Here is a 23493-nt window from a genome sequence, read left to right as displayed (position 1 = left end):
AGGTGTCGTAAAGTCTATTTGAAAATATAACACTAAATATTTTATGGTTTTCATGTTGCTTTTTAAAGGGTGACTGGAATACACCGAAAAGCTTGTCATTACTGCCATTTAATTATTCCGAGGAGGTTTGGTCTACGCTGACGCTGAATTCAATAATTTATTTCAACCTTTAGGTCAATATAAAATAAATACCTGTTTGGGAGATGCTCTGTTGTATGATTAATGGCAATTTAACTCCCCCAGTACTCCATGGCAACACTATAGCTCATTGTCTGAGGCGTGTGCGGTGCAGGGCGGTAGCTCATTCGATACTGGACCTGAATGAACAGTTTGCTTGGTGATAACAGCGACTCTTCCTTTTCTACATGTCCTATTTCGTGGCTTGTGGTTGCTGGAGACTTTGTTCACGTGATGCTTAAACCTTTTCCCTGTTGGGAGGTACACTGGAATGTAGTATTTGCTCAATTTCCACAGAGCTGCTACTCAATTTGCATTGTGCCCACTGCGAAGAGAGGCCTGTGTGAGAGGGCTGAGAGCGACGGAGAAGTGATTTGTATTATAGGAGACTAGGAGCTACCCAATGAACCATGTAAAAACAGTTCATTAAAATGTTTATGTGCTTGGCTGGATAATGCAAAGAAAGCTTTATTGCAGTCTTATAAAACCTGAGTAACTTCAGGTTGTAGTCAGATCAATGCAGCTGGGCATTTGTCTGAATTATTACAATTCAGATGAAGAACCACCAAAAAAAACTTGGCAAGAAACAGTATTCTTGACGTCTTTCTCCTCAACCATAACATGTTTTAGTATTTAACTTGTGCACCTGCAGAACTTCCTTACTTAGTGAAAGATTTTTTGATAGAGCTACCATCAGTCTAGATTTCCCTGGATCTTTTCAAACCTGAAATGTCTCTTAAGCAGCGAATAAGGTGTCTGGACACCTAACTCTACAGTGCTGGTGCTGAGGCACTGTGAAGATGTGGGATGTGCTTCAAATGTTTATTGTGTCTCATAAATCCACTATGCACCTCCCTTTATTGACAGTTAATTCTGGTTGTGTAGTTTGAAAACTGCAGTAAAAAAGAAGTCAAACCTCTAAATTCTTTTTCCAGTCTAACTGTTGACTTGTCCTGGGAGTAAGCGCTTCTCTGAAAGGAAGGATGCCAGTGACCTGGCCTGGGTTTTGTTTGGTTGTTCTTTTTTTGATCTTGGCACAGTGGGTTAGCAAGAAGGTGCTGAACAGTGTGATTGGCCTAGTTGCATTCTCTGCGATTCATAGTAGCAGAAGGACCCCCCTTGTAAAATAAGGCTTCCTGCTCCTTGTTGGAGCCAGTGGCAGAGAGCGCTACAAAGCTGTAATTCTACCCACTTGCTCAGTAGGTGACTGGTAAAGAGCACCTGCAAGGAATGGGACACGCTGAAGATTCTACAAAAGCTAAAAAGGTGGCCTGTGTACGAACCCTACGAGTAGGTGGAGCTACCTGAGAAACCATCCTGGGGTGCCGAGGAACTGGGAAGGGGTTGGGTGGTTTTTCTGCTTAATGAAGTAACGAAGCAGACCTCCCTCCCCTAAAAGCAATACCTTAGTTGAACAGGGGCGACTCTACTCTTATTACTCATATTCTGAAAATACTGAAGAGGAGGAAAGACATCTTTTAAAAAGATGCATAGACAGGGCAAACCCCTGATTCCTAATCAGCTACATCCTTTCCCTATCCTTCTGGAGAATATGGACCATCAATTTCCCCATAAGATGAAGGGGAGGCAAAGCAATAGTTTAGCATCCTATGCATTATCTCTCTTTTTATGATTACAAATAGAGCACTTATGTTCACTGACCCATATCTCATACCAGACATCAGTAGCCAGGTCCAGATTTAGGTTATTGTTCCAGTGCTGGATTAGGCCATGCGATCAGAATCAAATTTATCTAATATGATCACTTGATTGTGATGTTCCTTATTGGTGCTGTGTGTATGCACAGCTGAAGCCTGAAGACATAAAGCAAATGCTCTTGAGCCCCAAAAGAACAGTTCTTGGTGCTTTTACCATGAGCTTCAGAAAGGTTGAGGAGACCTCTGTATTGAATTTAATTAAGCTGGCCTTTTACTTGCAAGTTTAAAAGGAAAAGCTAGTTTGCTCCCCATGTGGCTTTCCCAAACTCTTTCAGATGTAGCTGTAATCTTAAATGACCCTCAGTCCTGCAGCATATCAACTTGATGTGTGTAATTGATTGCTAAACACTTTTTACAGCCTGTTAAATGGTAAAGCAAAAAAAAAAAAAGAGTAATATATAAATGTTGATTAAAGTGCTTTTGTACAGGGGGGTCAGAGACATTAGTAAGTTAAAAAGAAAGTGTGAGCTCTTCTAACCTGTATGCTGTGTTTCACATAATTGATCCCACATGGCTGCTTTAAGGGTGTAGGTTGTTGGGGTTTTTTTTGTCAGGTTTCAAACTGCAAATATTAAAATGCATTTAGAAAAGTGTGTGCGTCAGTAAGGATGCTGTGCAGAGTGCTCAGCTATGCAGATTGCTGGGTTTATAATAGCAATGATGACAGAAGGAATAATTGAAACGACCACAGTAGCTTCTGATTGTGGGGTAAGGTACGAGGGGAAGAAATAAAGATGCTGTAAAACTTCAGAGTAACAGCAAATCTGAAATGGATTGAGATAGACATTCAAATTGTAATTGCCAGTAATTTTTTTTTTCATTATAATTTGTGGGGTTTTTTTTAATAACTGGCATGAGACATAATGTGTTTTTCAGGGTTCTGTGATAGCAAGCCAACAAATGGAATCTGTCACAAAATATTTGCAGCTCCTGCTAGTGACGATGCTGTTCCTAGTACGGACTGAAACGCATTCTAAGCCTGTACCTGGGAGGGTTGGGGCTTAGTGTGAAGCCTGGGTATCTGCAACAGACCACATTGCTTATCCATTTGTAAAAAAGCAATTAGTAAATTTTCAACCCTTGTTTGGGAAACAATGCCTCAAGAGTTTAATAAGCATAACTTTGTAATACCAGTATGATGTTATGTATCGTTTTGTTCTTTAAATAATTAATATTTTAAAAGGTGTTAACTGGAGTTGCCTGGCCAAGGTAGGTAGCTTTAAAATTGGCAGAATTAGAGTAATAGTTTGGTGGTTGCTATTTCTCTAATTATGCCAGTTAATGCTAGTTACAAAATACATTCACGATGAATTATACACAGACACATCTCACTCTGAATGTAAACCAAAAAGAAAAGCTCTGTATATTGCTGAACATCCATGCATGAAAGCAAGTTTTAGTCTGTACCAATCCAAGCAGGATTTGAAATGGTCATTTAGGGGTGAAAAGTTCAGTGTTTCATGTACAGAACTCTTGGACTCTTCTACATAGGTTGGTTTGTCTGTGTTTTTTCTCAAAAGCCTAAATGTAGAAAAATGTTTATTTTCTTGAATCCTTTTAAAATAGATTTAAACAGAATTTAATTCTCTGGAATGTGATCGTTCAAGTGGTGTTTTCATAAACATGAAATTTCAAAGGGATGCTTTACATTGATATCTATGCTATTGAAAACTGGAGAGAAAATTTGTCTGGATGGTAAACTCCAGCAGGTGTTTGATTTTTATTTTTTTTAAAGTTAATTTAGGGTTATAAATTTTTTTAATTGGTTATATCACCTGCCACAGGTATGTGCTGTCTGTAAGAAAGATATAATAAAGTGATTTATCTTTTAAAAGTGATGAAGAAGGTGGTATCCAATTTTGAGACGTGATTAATTTATTTTTGTAACACACATAAATTTTGGTAAGATAATGTTATTTTAATTCCTCTGCCTGTAAATAGAATCAATGCTCTTAATGCTGTATGGAATTTTTAATTTTAATTGATTTTTTCAAAGAGAAGACGTAATGGGTTTAATCAAAAATAAACCAGTGTTTATGAGGGTACTACATCTAAAATGTCACAACTTTTCAGCTTCATAGGACAATATGAGTTAGCTAAAATGACTTCAGAACCAAACCAGACAAAAGTTCCAAACAATAAATCCTATTGTAGTGGTAAAATGATAGGAAAAGGGACAAGAGGAAATGAGAAAAGAATATCTCTCTTAACAGTAGGAGGCATATGTTTTATTTCTTAAATTTTGCAGAAAATTATCAGTAAAAAGTTTTTACTGTGCAGTTATCTTTTTTTTTAAATAGAAAATTAGCTGTGTGCCTGACTTTAACTTGAAAGCTGTGTAACTTGGACAAAATATTTCTGGAATAAGTTTCATTTAAGACAGCACAACAACACTGAAGTTAGAAACATGTTTGTGTCTTTTTTTCATGACTAGCCCATGTCTATTCTCTATGAAATTGATGTCAAAAAAGTATTATATATTTTCAGTGGGAAATAGAAGGCTGCCCTCCACTATCCTTGTCAGGACGTCGTATCCCTTTAATCATACTTTTCATTTCAGTACATTGAAATTTCCGTTACCAAGGACAACATCATAAATAAAAGTGTTTGTGAAATTTTTACCTGCAGCTTCCTAACTTTGTGCATTAAGCATGAGACTAGCAGAGAGGTGGTCAAATGTGAAAATTTATAATCATTTATTACGTACGGCTGAAGCGAGAAGGGAATAAAAGCGTGAAGGCATACATCTATAAACTGGAGCAGAAAAGCTTAAATGAAAAGTAAAGTGAATTTCTGTGTCTTGTCATAAAGTAATGAGAAGCTAGAGCTTTATTCATAGCAACCCAAGATGCATTTACTCTCAATCTAGCTTTAGCAGTAAATGCTTCCCTGATGTATTGCTTCGGACTTACAAAGAAATATTTGTGCTCTACATAATAGTATAGTTAGGAGAATTACTGCATGGCTGAGGAGATTCTATAAAGGTTTATAGCTGGTGGTGTTACTGTAATTTAATCACAATGTAGCTAATGTAGTACTTTAATATCACAGGTTACTTTTTTATTTACCATTTATTAGTAACTGACAGTCAATCATCACCACATCATAAACAAATCACGCAGGATTCTATAGGAACCCTGGAGTTGCAGAACAGATACACTGCAGCTCTTACCCGTGTTCCATAATGAGCTAAAAATCAAATTATTTTTTAACAGAGTAACTGTGTAAGTCAGTCCATCAGCCAAGGAAAATGTTTCATGTGATGAATGCAATTAGCACTGCATAGTGTGCATACCTGTGTGAGGTAATGCACCAGTCTATTACAAGCTATACTGGAGAATGCTTCCAAAAATATGAAGATGACTCAGGCAAAACGCACTGCATGGAGGAATTTGCACATGGTGATGAATGAGTTTATGCAAACTAAGAATTATGGGCTCTTAATTTCAGCCCCTTCTGTTGTTAGGACTACTCTGCTTTGTAAACCGAGAAAGTCAATGCAGCTGGTAAAGGTAGTAGACTCCATCCAGTGCTCTTCAGGCACTGAGATCTCAACATATTTGTGATAAGAATAATTTTTTTTCTTTATTGTGCTTTTCCAGGTCTGCTGTAGGAGAGACTCCCTCCAGTTTTCTGTCTGAGATCAGCTTTTAGTACGGAATCACGGTACTGCACCTGAAGTTGCGTGCGTTAGCCAACTGCAATGCTGATGGCAGTGTTCAACGTGTTGCCTCTTTGGGCTGAAAGCTGAGGTTCTCCCAAGATCCTAAAGCCACTGCAGTCTTTTAATTGCAGATAAAATCTGTGTTTCTTTTTCAGTGCTTTCCAGCTTAGGGGAATGACTAGTAACCAATGTCAGGCTGCCATGTTGATTAATATGTAGTAGTAATAAGCCACACAAAGATGTATGTTTGTAGGCTATTGGTGCGTGTCCTCGGTACACTGCAAAGGAACAGGCTGAAGACCAAGTGCCTTCAATCACTTGAAAGGCTTGCCACCAAGTCTAGTTATGCACACCCTGGCATAGCTTATTGCTATTAGACTTTGTCTCTTTAAAATTTCATGCAGTCTACCCTTTCATGGTGAAAAATCATTCTTGGAAGGAAAATGTAAAATCTGCTCTGCAATTATGCAGATTAGAATAGGAAATCTCTCCCATTCAGCATTGTGCTGCTTACCTTTGCAGCTTCTCGAGACTAACCAGGTATTTCCAAGTATTAAATCTGATGTTAAAGGAATGCTGTTGATGTGACTTTTCCTGAGTAAGGTAAAAAACAAGACCAAACCCAAGAAGACCCAAACCAAAACAACCCCCCTGCTTAGCTATTAGAAGACCTTGTGAGCATTGTTTTCCCTAAAAATACTGTGTAATTTTTTCATGTCATAATAAACTCTTTGAGTCTATTTACATATTGATTGACCCTTTGATATAAGAGTTTTTCAAAAGGAACCTGAATCTCTATGGTCTGCCCTTGTAGTTAGCTCAAGTAAATTGGCAGTTGTGCCGTGCACAGCCATGTGAAAATGGCTACTGAATCGTTAGACATAAGATGATTGGTAATATGTTAAAGAAAAAAAAATAGTAAAAGACAGGCACTAGTTGAAAAACATTCATTTCTATCATCTTTTCTGCTTTCCAATTGCTCTCTGGCTACAGCCACTTTCGGTGCTTCCTCGAGTGGTCAGCGAAGATGTGATTTAAATCACACTGCGCGGAGGCGAATTGGGTTTTACATTGTGTGATATTCTGTCATTGTGCTGTTTAAGGGCATTTTCTGGTTAGATTAACAATGGACTGAGCTGCAGACACTAAGCTCTAACGTGAAAGGAGGATTTAATACCACACGCGTTCAATTAATACCTTCCTTGTGCAGATTTCCTATTCACAGCCTATATTGAATCTTGAAAGCTGTCGGGCCATTGGGGTTTTATCAGAGTTTTCTTTTAAGAATTATTCTGCTGGTTAGGTTTGGGTCTAAATTTCTGACATCTAGCCCATCTGTTCTAATCTCCTTTTATCTCACCTGTCTGAGCAGCCTGATACAGTCTCCCACCTTGCACTTCTCTGCTCCTCTTGTCTGAAACTCTCCTGTCTGCTTGTCCTCCTTACCTTTCCTCACAGACTTTCTGTTAATGTTTTCTCCATGTTGCTTATCTCATCTGGAGTGGCTGCTTTCCCCCTCTTGCTAACCACCTGTAACTTAGAGGATGATACTGTGAGGAGAGTGGCATGGCTGGAACATGTCTTCCATGCTAGTTACTAGGTGGTCAATAAGATCCGAAAGAGGTGATGCAAAGCAAAATGAGATGATTCTTTGGAATGCAAAACTTAAACTACAGCTTTTCATAAACCATGTTGTGAGAGCACTTCATCATGTTTGCAAACTAAAAGGGAAATAGACTTTTTTTTTCCCTTACCACCTGATGTTTGCTTACCTGAAATACAAATTGTTTAGTGCTGGCTAGAAATGAAACAGTTCAACAGATGTTATGAATGAACTTGCATCAAATTTTCAGACTAGCTTTCTCAGAGCCTTGAAAATGTGGGTTGCTTTGAGGTATAATTTGTTTTAATATGCTCACCTCTTTAAAGTGCACTGCGTTAAAACATACTTTTGTAAGGTCTTAAAAAAGTCCAAAAAGAAGCCAAATGCAATTTCACTGTTTCTTACCTCCCCCCAATTAAATGTTTGTATTTTGCCATGAAAACTAAGAACATACGTGCTTTCCAGTCAATCCTGAAGTAGCAATTAATTTCTGTGTTTATTTTCAAACAGTGATTGAAAAATCAATTATTTACACAGCCCTACAATTACGTGGGGGGTTTCTGTAAGGTAAAGTGCTGCAAGCTCTTTTTATTAATTAGAGCCAAGTCACTGTTTTATATTTAGTGTTCCTCAGGTTTTTTCTAAAGGTCAACTACCATCATCAACCGAGTCATTTAAGGCTCCGGTGCATAGTATGCAGAAAAGCTGTGAAGAGTCCTTCAAAGCACGTAAGCACAGTGATCTTTATTCTAACTGCAACAACACATGATTGAAAGCAAAATTTCAAAGGCATGTTTGGAACCCAACATGCAGTATAAATCTAAATAGTTGAGATAGCTTGATTATGCATAAGCAGCCAGAACCCACCGTGGCTTTTACAATCATGTGGCAGTGCTGGCTCATGAAAGAACTGAAATTGTAAACTGAACATATTTGCTGGGGAATAATCAAGACAATGTAAGCATGACCTTTGGAAACTATTTTCACGTTAACTTTTAGACTTAGAATGAATTTCTATGTTTCCCTCTCAGAACAATGTAGTGTATATTTGACACATGAGTCTTTGTTTTGGAAGCATTTGGCTTTTTCTACTTTTTCTATGAATTATTATCCATTTGAAAACATGAATTGAAAATTAAAAAGCTAGTATTTGTAAATTTTTTTTCACTTTATTATGAAGGCCAGACCCCATCTTGCAAACAAGTGTTAAAAGACGGAAAATGGGGCAGGGATAAAAAAACCCAACCAACCCTATTTCAGTGTAGTTGCTCATTCTGCAGAGTGATTCAGATCCACAGCCATAGTATCCATAAGCTAATAAATGGTTTTGAATATAGTAGTGTATTATTACGGGCCCCAAAGATTTCTCAGATCTGCAGCAGTAGTTAATAGTCTAACTAATTTTGACATTTATTTTGAAATCTGTACAGCTGAGATCTCTGAGGACTTCTGCAAATCTGGACCCAAGTGGTTATGACCTCTTAGGGAGATTCAGAACCAGCAGAAATGTGGGATATCTGGTAAGAAGTAGCATTTCAATAATTTTTTTACAACGAGAATTTTTGTGGACATGTTTTATAGCTGTTTTTAAGGCAGTTATTACTGTTGCCCTGTTGTTGGTGGAGGAATATCTGAAAGGCCACAGCTACAGTGGTCTCCCTCTCATACTGAAAGGGGAATGTTATCTAAGCAAAGGATCCATTGACCTGTCACTGGAGGAGCTACAGGCAGCACTTAGCGCTGTCTTGTCTTTATGCCCTTTTCTAATCATTCAAGGAGTTTGTACCAATAACTGTGCTTTTCTTTGTACCTATAGCCTTCTCTTTACTCAGGCAAAACTCCCAAATGGGCTACTGCAGTGTCAGGAACCTGAAGTAACTGGGGAAAAAAATCTATTTGGAATAAGGGCTCAAATACCAGTTTTCTTTTACAGTGTATCTCCACAGATAATCCAAACAGCATTGATCTGATGTGGAAAATGGGGGAGAGCATTGTGGCAGAACTGTTGAGTCATGTAATAAGATTAGTTCTATGGGAAATAAAGCTATCATGAATTGATCTGACCAGAGAGAATTTAGATAGAAAGCTTTCTAAATTAAGCTTTGTTTGTTTGGTGGAGGGGTTTTTTGGGTTGTTTTTTGGGGGTTTTTTGCTAGTAATGAAATCTAAGATGAATAACCCTCTAGAATGTGTGAATATATATATATGTATTTTAACAGAATACTTTAAGCTACATAGATTCTGTCCAGAGGTAGAGGTTTTAAAACAAAAACCCCAAAACCCCAAACATTCATTCATTATTCAGAAATAGCTATTATTATATGGGTTTTGTCATAGCAAAAGAAAGAATGCCTAGAGTAGAGCTTCAGCAGCTGATCTAAATGGTTTCAAATCTGTGGAACAGATCCTGTTGGGTTGAATGGGAATGACTCAGGTGGTATTTTAGCCATTGGCTATAGGTTTATAGGGCTCTGCCTATTATTTCTAAGGAGTGCAAGAAGAAATTTAGAAAAGCAGATACTGCATTCATTATAGTTCCCTGAAGTTTTTCTGAGGTCCATGGATTCAGAGAAGCTGTAACCTTAGGCTTTAAACACTGTATAGCTGAAAGGAGGGCAATACCTGGGAACTTCAAACCTTGGCATCTTTTGCAACACAGGTACTTGCTTCTGTATATAAGGTGGAGGAATACTGGAAAATGTAAACTTGTAAATGACAGTCATTCCAGGATTACACTTGCACTGTATTCTAGCTTTCTTATGGAGATCTTACAATGATCTTATATGACAATCTGCCTCATTGAAATTCTAAATGGCTCATTTCTTAAGAGATGGATTTTTCTTCCCTCTATTCATGTTTAACAATATTGTAATGCCTGCAGATGGTCTAGACTAAATTGGCTTACTGTGCTGTGAGATGCTGGTAAATGGAAGGAATATGGAATTTAGCTCAATGCCGTGTGACTCAACATTGGTTCTGTACCATGTAACACGGTACAAACAGGCTTTGTGCCTGTCTGTGTGTGTATTAATTTGTTTTGGGTGGAGTAGACCAAACCTTGGAGTGCAAATGTAATGCAGATTTTTTTCAACACAAAAATTGTAACAGGTATATTATTGTTTTAAAGAGCATGGATTATTTGGGTGAAATATAACACACTCCCCTGTATGTTTCCCAGCTCAGTACAAGTGCTTGGGAGAAGATTTTATAAAATGAGTGTGGTTTAATAACGAGAAGGTCATCCCAGAGCTGAAGAGAAGTTTGAGAAATAGCTGGCAGTTGAAAGAAGTTCTAAACTGGGGAAAGTAAGCAGGTAGGATGAAATCTGCAGTTCATTCCCAACAGCCAGTGTTCAAAGTGCAGTGTTGTACAGGGAGACTTTTTTGTAGAGAGGTGAAATCACACAGTGGCATAATGAGACCAAGCTGAGTACGTGTTAATTTCTTCCCAACTGCTTTGTGTACGTGTGTAAACAACAGGCTACTGAAAAAAATGGATAGGAAAGTGTGACTGTCTTTATCTCTGGGACTGGAGCTGCATGTATCTTTAGATTACTGATGGGTATCATGATGGTATGCTTATTGTAATGAATTAATTTGAGTAAAGAAAAAGACCTTGTCTTGGCTTTGTGTGCTACATGAGAGTATCTTGATTTTTAAATTATAACTCTGAGAAGAAGAAACAGAAGCAGAAAATCTGGCTGTAATGCTTATAGACTTACTCCAAAGGTCAAGTGTGCCTCCTAAAAAACAGGTGGGGAAAAAAAGGATGCTGATCACCTCAAAAAGTAGAACAACACGTGCTTATCTAGGTGCCCCAATAGGATCTTGGTAAGGTGGTTAAAAATCCTGTCAGGTGACATATTGAAGGCACGTCAGAAATTTGCTGTATCGGCCATACGACAGCTTATTCTGACATCCAGGCAGCCTCTCCTCACTGAGGCAGGGAGCTGGACAGGTGACATCTCTGAGTCACTTTCAATCTTTTTTTTTTTCCACATGAAAATTTCCTATCATTCTAAACATACCTTTGTGAGGAGAGGTTATTGCTGACTTTATCTAAAACAAACCTCAGGACAGGCTTAAGTTGGGCAACACAGAATGCTTAATTGCTAAGTTTGTGGAGAATCTAACCTGCTGTTTTGATATATAAGATCCTGTTATTCTACTACAAATACTATATATCCTTTAATCTAGAATTTCCTGTGTGGCTCCTTAGCAGCATGTCTTTCTGAGAAGTAAAGGTGCTTTAGCATCCCTGGGAAGCAAGGCAGGGGTTTTGTTGTTAAGCTCTAAGAATTATGACAATAGGCCCTTTATCTGGCTAAAATCAGATTTTTAAAAACTGTTGCTGCTCCTTCCTTTAAAAGCTGTTGAAGCAGAGTTTCAGAACTTGTCGGTTTTTGAATCATCAGAATTTTTATGGGTAAAAGACAGACTTTGTGTTTCAGGTTATTTGTTGATACTGTTTTCATTATGGGATGGATTTGTCTTTGAGGCAATGCATACAGCCTGAAAAACTGTTTGTGTACTTAGTTTCTTGCAGAGGTTCTTGGTGTGGAACCCAGACTGATACTCTAGGGGCTCATCTCCACTTCATCTGGCATTAATGGAGGTAACTCTAATGTGCCTCTGACCTAAGGAAGTATAATCTGGTTCCAGGTGCAACTGAGGCAGAGAGGAATTAATCTGCAAGGCCACACCACAGAATCTTTTACAGGGTAGGTTCCTGATGTACTCCAGGGTCTTTGCTGTGGTTAACGTTAATCTGGTAGCCTTACAAAACTTCTGCTCCATGGCTCTATAAAAAGTAGAAGTTACTGGGAGGGCAGGGGGTGGGGAAATGGGAATCCAAGTCATGTTGTCACCTCCTCTTTGCCTCATTTGCAAGTACTAATTCAATTTAGAAGAGCTGAAGTAGTTGCCTGTGGGACAGTGACTTCAAGATTTCCCAACAGTACTGTTTTCAAACGTCAAACTTGTTAACTGCTGAAATAAAGATTTCTGACTTTTTCATCTCTGGTGGAAAAATCCTTTAATTTTGGAATTTGGTATCCTTTGCATTAACCCTGATGTTGTATGACACAAGTTTCCTGAGGCTCATAGCTTCTAGCCCTGGTCAGGATTTCAAACACGCAGTAAAGCCCTGATCTGTCCTTGCCAAGACAATTTTTGATTCTTTTAGGATTACAGGAAGATGGTTTGTGTGAGTGAAATCAGTTCTCTTTGCAATCTGTAGTTTCCATTGCTGCAATAGCTATCTTTTTAATTTATGAAAAAATAAGCAGTATTAATTCAGTATAGCTGTGTATGATTTACTGTCTCCCACAGAGCAGAAAGTTTCTTGTAATGCATACTACAGGCATGTTTTAAAATCCTATTAGGTATTAATTTACTAAAAACTTATTTAATTGATTTTAATTCTTCTATGTAGTGTTTATATGTATATTTTGCTAATATGGTTTTATGTAATTGAGCGTTTGAATTATTCCAGTATGCATTTTAGTAATTAAAAATTAAAAATTCATTTTTCATTATGCCAGAGAAAAGAAAGATCTAAGGGTTATGGAGAAGATGAACTAATTCCACATACTTAAAAATGGGTAAGTTAAAAATTGCTGAAATTCACAGTAAGTATCAGTGTGATGTTTTTCCACCACACCAAAAAATGACTGTATTCTTTTATTTAAACTTGAATGAAATATGCTGTCTATAAAAGAAAGCTTTTAGGAAATGTCAAACAGTAACAGATTGAGAGACAAATGTTAATATCAGGGAAAGAAAACTTCTGATAAAAGAACAGCCATTCAGGTTTCTGTTACCCTAAAGCAGAATGAACTTCTGATAAGTTCCCAAAATGGAACAGATCCCAACCAACTTGCCAAAGATTAGAGCTGTCCATGGACTGATTTATTCAAGATAGCAAGGACAATTGTGTTAAGACCTGCCAAATTTAAAAGCTGGGCGATCCATTTACGCCCTGCACAGAGTGATGAATAGAACTGTAATTAAGCACCCAGCAGTTCTGTTCCTCAGTCTCCAGAAGGCAGGATTCTATCTCAGCCAACGGTTTTATAACTTCTACTTGGCATCTACCAAGAACATGCCATACTTTTTGATGAGACTTGAAAAATGACAGGTTTGCTTGCATGTTCTCTTTGCACACAGCCAGTTTTCCTCTCTAGAAACCTTTACCCTTTCCAAGGTGTAGCTGGCTTTACTCTGTCTTTATGCTACGTAGCATAATGTGGTTACGGTCCCTCTGGGTGTCCGTACCTGCCACTGGAACACAAAGCAAAACTACATCCTTTCTCCATGAAGGATTTATTCTGTTCCTTTTCTAATCCCAGCAAGATACAATACATGGTTTGGGATAAAATCACTGGCTTGATCCCAGCAATGCTTAATTCCCAGAAGCCAAAGAACATCTGACCAGCCCAGACAATGGAAGGGTTGAGCCAGCCGCTCACAGAACCATCCTGCAGGTAACACCACGGCTCACTGGAGAAATGGGGACACTCTTACTTCTTTCCAGTTAAAGTGCTGAAGAAACTGAACTATCAATTATGCAAGACACTATTATTTTTAACATTTCAAATGACCTGAGGATCTTTACCTCTATTTTTATCTCAGCCAGACCACAAATATCCTGTACAGGTAACTGTGGATGACAGTGTTGTGTGGAAAATTACACCTCATTATTGGTTGTGGGTGCCAAGACCTTGTATTGTACTGCAAGCAATAAGAAAAATCCTTGTTGGGTTGATTGCATTAGCATAGTTTATTTATGTAAAAGGAACCACCACCACAACAGTAAAAAAAGACATAAAAGTTTCCCAGAAGTCTAGAAAAAGAATTGAGACAGGAATCTCCACAGCATTGCATATCTCTAACAGAAATATTTAAATGAGGTGATATCAAGCTCAGAAAAACCAAAACCTTGGCATGCCAAGTTGAGAACTGGAATCTTTAATAATTTGTTTCTCAATTATCTGTAGTATTACTGTCTATCCAGATCCAAGTAGTGAACTAGTTTGTCTACCTGAGATGGAGAGATTCTAAGCTTTCAGAGGAGACTGAGAAGCAATTAAAAATGCTTTGTTAGGTTAAAAAGGAAGCATTCCAGTGTGTTGGAAGGATGGAATGTGTGGGGTTTTCATTCTTAATGTAGCAATGTTGTATGCACTGACAGTTTTGGCAAGACTTTTCCCTCATGAAAATACCTGAATAACAAGCGGTGTGTGATTTTACTTGGTCTTCTGGGAGCAGCCTGAGAATGGTGGGCTGTTGGTTTTTTGGGTGGGGTTTTTGTGTTTAGGGTTTTTTTTCTTCCTTCCCTTGATCTTAACAGTTGTTTATTCTCTGCCTATTATGGGGTATCTACCCATTCCAGCCTTTTAACTGGGAGGAAAAACCCTAAAGTCCTGGGAACTTGAAATGGAGATAGGAGGAAATACAAGAGGATGTTTTACATATCCCCTGATTTTTTAAAATGCAATCCCTTATCACACTAATAAATTAAATGCTTATTTATGTGGTTTACACTATTTATGTTTGTATTGTTCCCACTAGCATTGAAAGCCATCACTCACAGCTTTCAGTACTATCAAAATCAATGATTCTCTAAAACCTTTGTACAAAGGGACTTTGTTTACAATGCTTTTGCAGAACATTGTTAGAAAATACCTGTGATGCTTCTTATAATACACACTGTATGTGGAACAATGTGATTAATCACTGCAAGTTGCCTATGTTCAATGCAATTATGATGTGCACATCTTCCTATAACTTCAATATTTACTTTTATCTCAGATAAAACTAATTTTGTTTCAATGTAACTTTAGACAAAGTTTCAGATTTATTTTTTTCCCAACAGAGTAAATGCAGATTTTGCATGATATTGTGAAATGGGCCACTAACACTATATTTGGAGACAACTGGGATTTTATTCTACAAGTAATTCTGCATGTGAGTAATACTCTTACCTGAGTTGCCTGTTCTGGTTGTAGCATGATATAATTGTGGCATATTTCATGTGAAGGTACACTCAGAAATGTAGCTGTCTATTCTTTCAATCTATTTTTACCTATTGTTGAGATCATTGATGTAATATTTAAATAACTGAAAGGAAGTATTGGATTTTTTGGGGGGGGGGGGGGGGGAAGCACACAACAAACAAAACCCAAACCCAAGAGAAATGAACCAAATGTACTCTCTCTCCCCATGATTTTATACTGGTACTGAATAAACCATGGAATAGCAAATATGAATGATTTCTATTACTACTCCCAGCCTAATAACAGAATGATACTGCTGACAAGCAAATCCAGAATTAATCCAGCTGTCTTCAAGTAACTTGCATGTTGGATTTAAAAGTTGTAGTTTCTTTGTTAGTCAAATGTAGTTTCTTTTCAGAAGTGTTTTCCATGATATATTCAAGTGGCCAATTTAAATATTAATATGACATGATAGGATAATTTTACAAATAGATTTAAAAATAGGTTACAAGCATTTTTAGAAATCTGAATTAAAAAAAGCATTTTCTTGGGAAACTATCTTTTACATTCTATTTATGTTTGCTATTCTGTTCTTCCTAATAATGTACCTGTATTTTTCAGGATTCTGCCTGCAGACTGCAAGAATCAGTGACATGTTGCACCATTAACTTTGATCCTTCAATAAGGTGGAAACATTCAGAGAAACCCACTGGTGAGAGTGGTTCGGGTTTTTTAGCTTGTTTTGTCTAATAACAGATCAATCTGAAGCAAGCTGTTAAAAGCATTTTGATAAATCATGTATGCTATTTGCTTACTTGCATCATTTCTTTTTTTTCTGTCCTCATACATCTCTTACTTTCTTCCTGGTTAGATTTCTAAAACAAAGTGGGGTGTATACACTTGTCTATACATACATATATGTATGTATGTGTATATATATATACACACACACACATTCAGGAATACACTTTTAGTGTAGAATTGGGTAATAATGTTTTCTTAATTTCAGCTAAAAAAATACCAGAAATAGAGATGTTTGCTCCTTCTCAATTTGCCTTAGCATCTTTAGTGTTTTCACTTTCTCATTTATTTGGCATTTTTCTTCAGCAGACCATTCATACATTTTTTTTTTCTAATTAACATTTTAGATCTTTTGGTGCAAAGTTTTTTCATTGCCAAACAGTTGAATACCACAAACACTGCAGGTGATGCACTCCCACGTTATCAAATAAATGCTCAAGGTACAGCTTATAATGTTGAAAAATAGAAAAATAAATTGACCTTGATGAAGTGTATCTTCTTTTGTCTGTTCCCAGGAAAGTTTATTTCAGGTATTTCTACTGCTGAAATGATTAGAGTTAACAGCTTTTTCCCTCCATTTTATTTTACAGGGTCTCTTCATCTTCCTGATATATGGGGTGTACAACACAGAGGTAAGTCTGCTTGGAGTATCTCAAGGCTGACAGAGTGAATGAGAGAAATGACAGGTTTCTTATCTTGATAACTGAGGGACAAAGTTGGCTTTCCATATGAGTGTCCTACTGCCCTTCATGCTTGGACTAGCTTATATGCATCCCAGCTTACCATTAAACACAGACACCCTGAATAAAGGGACAGACTCATTTCTCATAGACACTGACTAATATTTTACTGCTGCTTTAAGTTTTTTGAATTCCTGGTCTTTCTTTTAACACTTAGCTAAACCCAACAGCCCTAAACTTGCATCCTTTAATTTACATTTAAAAATGAACTGCTAGTTTACATGCTGTTTAAAGGAAACCATGAGAATTCTGAAGAGAACAAGTTTTATTTACTTGACCTCAAAATTTTGTGGGGTACAGGAACTGTCTCCAGTTCTGGTTTTTAGGTGAATTACAGAGTGTTAAGATTTCAAAATCTGACCCAAGGCTTTGTACCAGTTATTCCTATGGGAAATGCTTCATCTGTCCAGGCTGAACTGTGGGAAGGGGTAGAATTTTTGATAGCTAAAGCATAAAAATCATCAGGAATTTCTTCTCCTTGTTCCATTTGGTCCATTATGTTGATGGTAACTAAGGTTTACCTCTTTAAGCAGAAGTTTACACTTACATGTGGTTTGGAACTCAGCAGTAAAACCCTCTAGAGATACAATCCTAGAGAGGAGGCAGAACTCTGTCCTGGTTTTGTGAGCAGCCCCGGGGACAGACCCCGTCAGACACACGGAGGAGAGAGAAGGTCTCCTGATGGCTTTCACAAAAAAAAAAGGCAGCGTTTATTTCAAAATAAGTAAACTTTTATCTCGTTTCCGTTATTAGGATGAATTATTTCCGTCCGTGCAGCTAAAATAACCAGCGTTGTGGGGCGGCTTTTGTTGCAGCAGCGGGCCGAAGGCTCCCGCGCCGGAGGGCTGCAGCCTGAGGGGCAGGGGCGGCCACAGGCCGTACCCCCCGCTCCCCAGGGGCCGCGCAGCAGCGGCCCGAGGGACCCGCGTAAAACGTTCGTCCTTAAGGGCAGCGTCTCCCTTTTGGGCGCAGCTTCGTTAGCCCGAGGGGCATGACGCGCGCCATTGTGTCGCGGCAGAGGTAGCGCCCGCCACGCCGCGCCCTTGGCTCGAAAGCCTCCCGACACGGCACCTTCCGGCAGGAGCGGGCCCTCGGCGGAGCGCGCGGCCGCCGCGCTGCGTGGCGCGCCCCGCGGCTGGGTGAGGCGGCGGCGGCAGCAGCGCACCTGCGCTTTGAACTACGGGCTGAGCCCGCCCGCAGGGGCAGAGGGCGGCGCCCGCCCGGTCCCGTTAGCTGCCGGGCGCGTGCTGCCCGCCCCGCGCGCTCCCGCCCGGCTCCCCGCGCTGGTGGAAACCGCCGCGCGCTTTGATGGCAGGAAGGATGTCGCTCGCTCTATTCTTAGCGCCGCGGCGGCACGTCCTAAAGAGCGCGTTCGCTGCCCTCCTTCCGCCCCCGCAGACGGCGCTGGGCGCTGCACGGGCCCCGGCGTTGCACGGCACTCGGCGGGAACGGGGCAGGGCCCCCGCGACTTCCCGGGCGGAGGCGGCGGAGGGCGCTCCGGAGCGCTGCCCGAGCACCGGGCCTTTTGCGGCGGCGCCCACCAACATGGCCCCGCCGCCTGCCGCCTCCCCCCGAACCGCCCCCCCCCCCTCGCCATGCGAGCGCCGCGGCGGCGGCGGGCGGGGGTTCACGGCGCGTGCGCGCTGCCTGCCCGCCCGCCGGCTGCCCGGCCGGCCCGGCCGTACCCAGCGTGCCGCGCGCGGCGCATGTGCAGTGCGGGGCGCAGGGGCTGCTAATTCCATTGTGGAGCGGACGCGGCGTTATTTTTAACTGGAGGCGGCGGCGGCGGGAGCCGTAAGTGCAGCCCGGGCCGGGGGCCGCCCGTCGGCGCGGGTGGGGGTGGCGGCGATGCGCCCGGGCGGCGGCTGCCGGGCCGCCGCGGGAGCCAGCCGCTGAGCGGGCGCCCCGCCAGCGAGGCAGCGAGCGGTGTCCGGCGGGCGGGCGGCGGGTCCCGCAGCCCCTCTGGGCCGCGCCTCCTCTCCGGCCCGCCTTCCCGGGGGATGAAACTCGGCAGCGGCTTCCTCGGCGGTGGCGGCAGCAAGAGGGCGGCGGCGATGGAGCCCACCTTCCCCCCCGGCATGGTTATGTTCAACCACCGCCTGCCCCCGGTCACCAGCTTCACCCGGGCAGCCGCGCCCCCCCCGACGGCCCAGCACCCCCCGCAGTGCGTGTTACCTCCGGCCTCCGCCGCCGCTTCCTCCACGGCGGCGGCCGATCCCCCGGCTCCTCCTCCCCCTCAGGACATGACTTTCAAGAAGGAGCCGGTGGGGGCTTTCCCCTCCGCTCCCTCCTCCTCGCAGAGGAGCCCGTGGGGCTTTTTGCAGTCCCTAGTGAGCATCAAACAGGAGAAGCCCAGCGAGCAGGAGGAGGATGAGCAGCAGCCGCAGCACCATCACCACTACGGGGGGCTCTTCGGGGGAGCAGGGGAGGAGAGGCCGTCCGGCCTGGGCGGCAGCAGTGGGGAAGGAACCGGCCAGAGTGTGATTCAGGACCTTAGCCTTCTTCACCACCTGCACCAGCATCCCCACCGAGACCTGTTACTGAGTGGCAGAGGCGAGGGCGCCCCTGGGAGCTCGGGTGAGCCAAAGCACGATGCCCAGGTCAAGAAGGCTAAGAGGCCAAAGCCAGAAACTCAGGGAATCAAAGCCAAGCGGAAGCCCAGCGCTTCATCCAAACCCCCCCTGGTGGGAGATGGGGAAGGTGCCATCGCGTCCCCCAGTCAGAAACCTCACGTCTGCGAACATTGCAGCGCTGCCTTCAGGAGCTCCTATCACTTGCGCAGACATGTGCTCATTCACACGGGGGAGAGGCCTTTCCAGTGCAGCCAGTGCAGCATGGGTTTCATCCAGAAGTACCTACTCCAGAGGCACGAGAAGATCCACAGTAGGGAGAAGCCTTTTGGGTGCGACCAGTGTAGTATGAAGTTCATCCAGAAGTACCACATGGAAAGACACAAGAGGACACACAGCGGAGAAAAGCCATACAAATGTGACACTTGTCAGCAGTATTTTTCCAGGACTGATAGACTGTTGAAGCACAGAAGAACATGCGGTGAAGCCATAGGTAAAGCAGGTGCTGGAATGGAGCCGGGATCATCAAGTAACATGGGTAACTTGGCTGCTTTGTCTCAGGGAAATACAAGTTCCTCAAGGAGAAAAAGTAAAACAAAAAATATATCCTCTGAAAACAAAGGAAGTAAGTGTAGCAGCAAAGTAACTGAATCTCAAGTTACAAGTAATGTGGCCATGCCAAATTATGCAGTTGATATTCCTATTGTGTCTTCCAGTGGTGGTCTAGTTGGCACGGGCGTAGAAGAGCTTCAGAAAAAGGTGCCAAAATTGATCCTGAAAAAAACAAGCAGAAAACAGGCAGACAAAAGCTACCTTAATTTTGTATCACCACTGCCAGATATCTTGGGGCAGAAACCACTGTCTGGGAAACAGAGTAGCTCTCTAGGCCTAGTCGCCAATACTGGTGTAGAAACTATTGGCCTTCTCCAAAGTACAGGTGGTAAACCAGGTCAAATAAGTAGCAATTACGATGATGCCATGCAGTTTTCAAAGAAAAGAAGATACTTGCAAACTGCAAGCAGTAACAGTGCCTTTTCAATTAATGTCGGACACATGACCTCCCAGCAGTCCGTCATCCAGTCTGCAGGTGTTAGTGTTATGGATAATGAAGCTCCATTATCTCTTATTGATTCAGCATCTTTAAATAGTGAAATAAAGTCTTGCCACGACAAGTCTGGGATTCCCGATGAAGTCTTACAGAGCCTTTTGGACCAGTACTCTCACAAATCAGAAGGCCAGAAAGAAGATCCTTTCAGTATAACTGAACAGCGTGTGGACTTGCACACCTCAGGAGAACATTCAGAGATGGTTCAGGAAGAAAACTTGAGCCCTAACTCTCAAACCGTTTCAAACGATAAGGCAAGCATGTTGCAAGAATACTCCAAATACCTCCAACAAGCCTTTGAAAGAACAACCAATAGCACTGGGTTTGCTTTTGGACCCAGTTTCCAGTTTGTTAGCTTGTCTTCAACTCTCCATAACCACACTCTGTTTCAGGACAAACAGATATACACTACATCTCCACTTGAGTGTGGCTTCAGCCAATCCGTTACCTCAGTATTGCCAACTGCGTTGCCAAAACCTCCGTTTGGGATGTTGCTTGGATCTCAGCCAGGCTTTTATTTGTCTGCTTTGGAGGCTACGCATCAACAGTTGACTCCTTCTCAAGAGCTGGATGATCTCATTGATCCGCAGAAAAACTTAGAGACTTCATCTAACTACCAGTCGACATCTCAAAAACTGACTGGCCAGAAGGAACAGAAAAACCTAGAATCCTCAACGAGCTTTCAGATCCCGTCTCAGGAGTTAACTAGCCAGATAGACCCTCAGAAGGACATAGAGCCTAGAGCAACCTACCAGATAGAGAACTTTGCACAAGCGTTTGGTTCTCAGTTTAAGTCGGGCAGCAGGGTGCCAATGACTTTTATCGCTAACTCTAATGGAGAAGTGGACCATAGAGTAAGGACTTCAGTGTCAGATTTCTCAGGGTATACAAATATGATGTCTGATGTAAGTGAGCCATGTAGTACACGAGTAAAAACCCCAACCAGCCAGAGTTACAGGTAAGGTCCTGACTCTGACTGGGCTGTGGGGTCTTCTTAATGTAATTTTGTTTTACTTTGACAACACTGCCATTGGAATGTTTCTACACGGTCCTATTAAGAATAATGTAACATGCCCTTTCAATGCAACTTTTCATATTTAGATTATTTTGTTAGCGTGACTTTTTTTTTTTTTTAGATCTGTTTATTATGGTTTTTAATCAAAAAAAACAATAGATTAAAATAGTGCTTTTGTTCAAGTGACAATGTTTAGCAATCAAATTTACATTATATAGATTGTCAGGGAATAGCCCAAAAGTTTAAAATGCAAAAAATTAACTTTGTTCCTAGGACTAAAGTTTATTCTAATTGCTTTACTCTCAGGAAAGTGTAACGAAACATGGGAATTCTATGCACCACTAGTGTATTGGAACTTCCAATTTACGGATAGTGACAAATATATCTCAGCTTTTTGAGGAAGGGATCTATGACATTTCAAATCGCTGTCTCTTATGCTGATCTGAAAGAATTTTGCTACCTAAATCTCGTTGTTTTTCAAGTACTCCTGTTCTTCCAGGTGATGCTCATTCCAGGCAGGTGGAGCAAATATTCTCGGGTCTGTACTAAGAGCCCAGAATGGTAGCTTTAATATGAACAGTCATGTCCCCAGAACTCCTGTGTAAGACTGTAATTCCATAAAGAGATTCTGTTGACAGAAACCGTGAGAACAAACTGCGCGCGTCTGGTTCATGTCACTAGAACCCCAACTTGAAACTACAGTCACAATCCAGATCTGCTTTTGGGATACAATGTTTATTTTACATGGTTCAAAACAGTCTTTTGCTCGCCCCCTTTTCCCATTTCTTTTAGTGTGTAAGGTTCCCTCTCTTCTGTTGTGCTACCCGTTCCTCCAGACTTGGTCTTGGGTGTTTTTCTACCCTCCCTTAATTTTACGCCTTTTCTTTCCTACTCACTTGCTCACCCCAACTTTCTAGTGAGCATTTTAAAAGATTTACATTCCGGAAAGTGCATATCTTGTGTACTTTCTGATGTCGTGTGACATCAGATTCTGAACGGTGAACACCCACATGTTTTAGAGTTACATCAAGGTTTCCACGTACGGTAAGAAATAATATACTCCCAATTGTACATACTCAGGCCCTTTTCCTGCACCAGGATCAGCTGGTGTGGACCCCCGTGCCCAGCAGCGCACCAGTGGTGTCACTGGAGCTCTTCTGGGATCTGTGGGGTTTGCAGCAGTTCTTCATCGCAGGCTTGTAGGGCCTAAGGCTGCAATTCCATCAAAGGCTTCTGGTGATGACACCAACTACAAAAGTAGAACTTGAGTGGCTTGTTAATATCAACAGAACTTTTCTTTGGAATTATTGCCTTACTTTATGTATATTTTGTGGTACATTATTTATTATTTGTGAATCCTGATTAATGCCTGTGGAGCCACGGAAACCTGCTAGAAATACTGGTGGCCATTCAAGCTGCTGAAAGGCAGTGGCACTGCTCTGAACCACTTTTTTGCAAATGTATTTTTTGATTAGTTTTTTAATGTAATTTTGGTGATGTTTATGCTGATGGTTTTTTATGTACTCTTGGTGATGTTTCAGTCTTACGTACTTTTCTGGTGTCGGGAAAGTACCGGTGGTTGTTTGCAGTCTTATTGTGTAATCAGCCTATTACAGGCTTCCATGTATAATAAAGTTATTAACATTGTGCAAGTGTAAAACACTTATGAAAGTGGTGTATTATTAAATGAATTGTTACAGAAGTTCTGGGTAATTTCTCCCGTTGTCCCTCACCACTAAAAATTGAAACCTGAGCCCGCTTGTAGTCTCTTCCACTAGGTGATCTCCTTTTTTTCTGACTAACCTAGACTTCGTTCTCATAGAGTCCATGTAACTCCATTAACTTTTTCTTTATACTTGATTATGTATTTCACCCTATTTCAGTTTAAATAAGCAAACAACAACAGTCCCCCTAAACACACAAACCCAGCCTGTTGTCGGGGATGAAATAGTCCATTAACCACTGTGTTGGTTTTTTCAGTACCTTTTCTTTTTGTTTTACAGAGGTTATAATTTACATTCTTTATATTGTGTGTAGTAGAAGTTGCATATGTATTGTTCTGGCTGTTTGCTTTAACTTAATGCTAATAAAACCCATTATTCAC

General features: G+C 41.1%; 2 protein-coding genes across 2 annotated transcripts in view; both read left to right on the top strand.

The window, feature by feature from the left end:
• The window catches only part of KIF14 (kinesin family member 14), a gene marked incomplete at both ends in the record, with an annotated part of 66430 nt that extends 47995 nt beyond the window's left edge, over positions 1-18435 (top strand). The window contains 3 exons of the mRNA XM_084266313.1: positions 16550-16591; positions 17477-17633; positions 17718-18435. Of these exons, the coding sequence (XP_084122439.1) occupies positions 16550-16591; positions 17477-17633; positions 17718-18435 (917 nt within the window). The remainder of the gene's footprint in view (positions 1-16549; positions 16592-17476; positions 17634-17717) is intronic.
• A 264-nt stretch (positions 18436-18699) lies between these two features.
• On the top strand, positions 18700-21336 carry ZNF281 (zinc finger protein 281; the record flags this gene model as incomplete). The annotated part of the gene is made up of 1 exon (XM_084266149.1): positions 18700-21336. One exon carries the CDS (start codon positions 18700-18702, stop codon positions 21334-21336), a length of 2637 nt encoding a protein of 878 aa, XP_084122275.1.
• Between the last annotated feature and the right edge of the window lie 2157 nt (positions 21337-23493).

The sequence above is a fragment of the Gallinula chloropus genome (assembly GCF_964237585.1).
Source record: "Gallinula chloropus genome assembly, chromosome: 6".
Taxonomy (NCBI): Eukaryota; Metazoa; Chordata; class Aves; order Gruiformes; family Rallidae; genus Gallinula; species Gallinula chloropus.
Note: the sequence above shows the minus strand (reverse complement) of the source record. Positions and strands in the feature narration are given on the sequence as shown.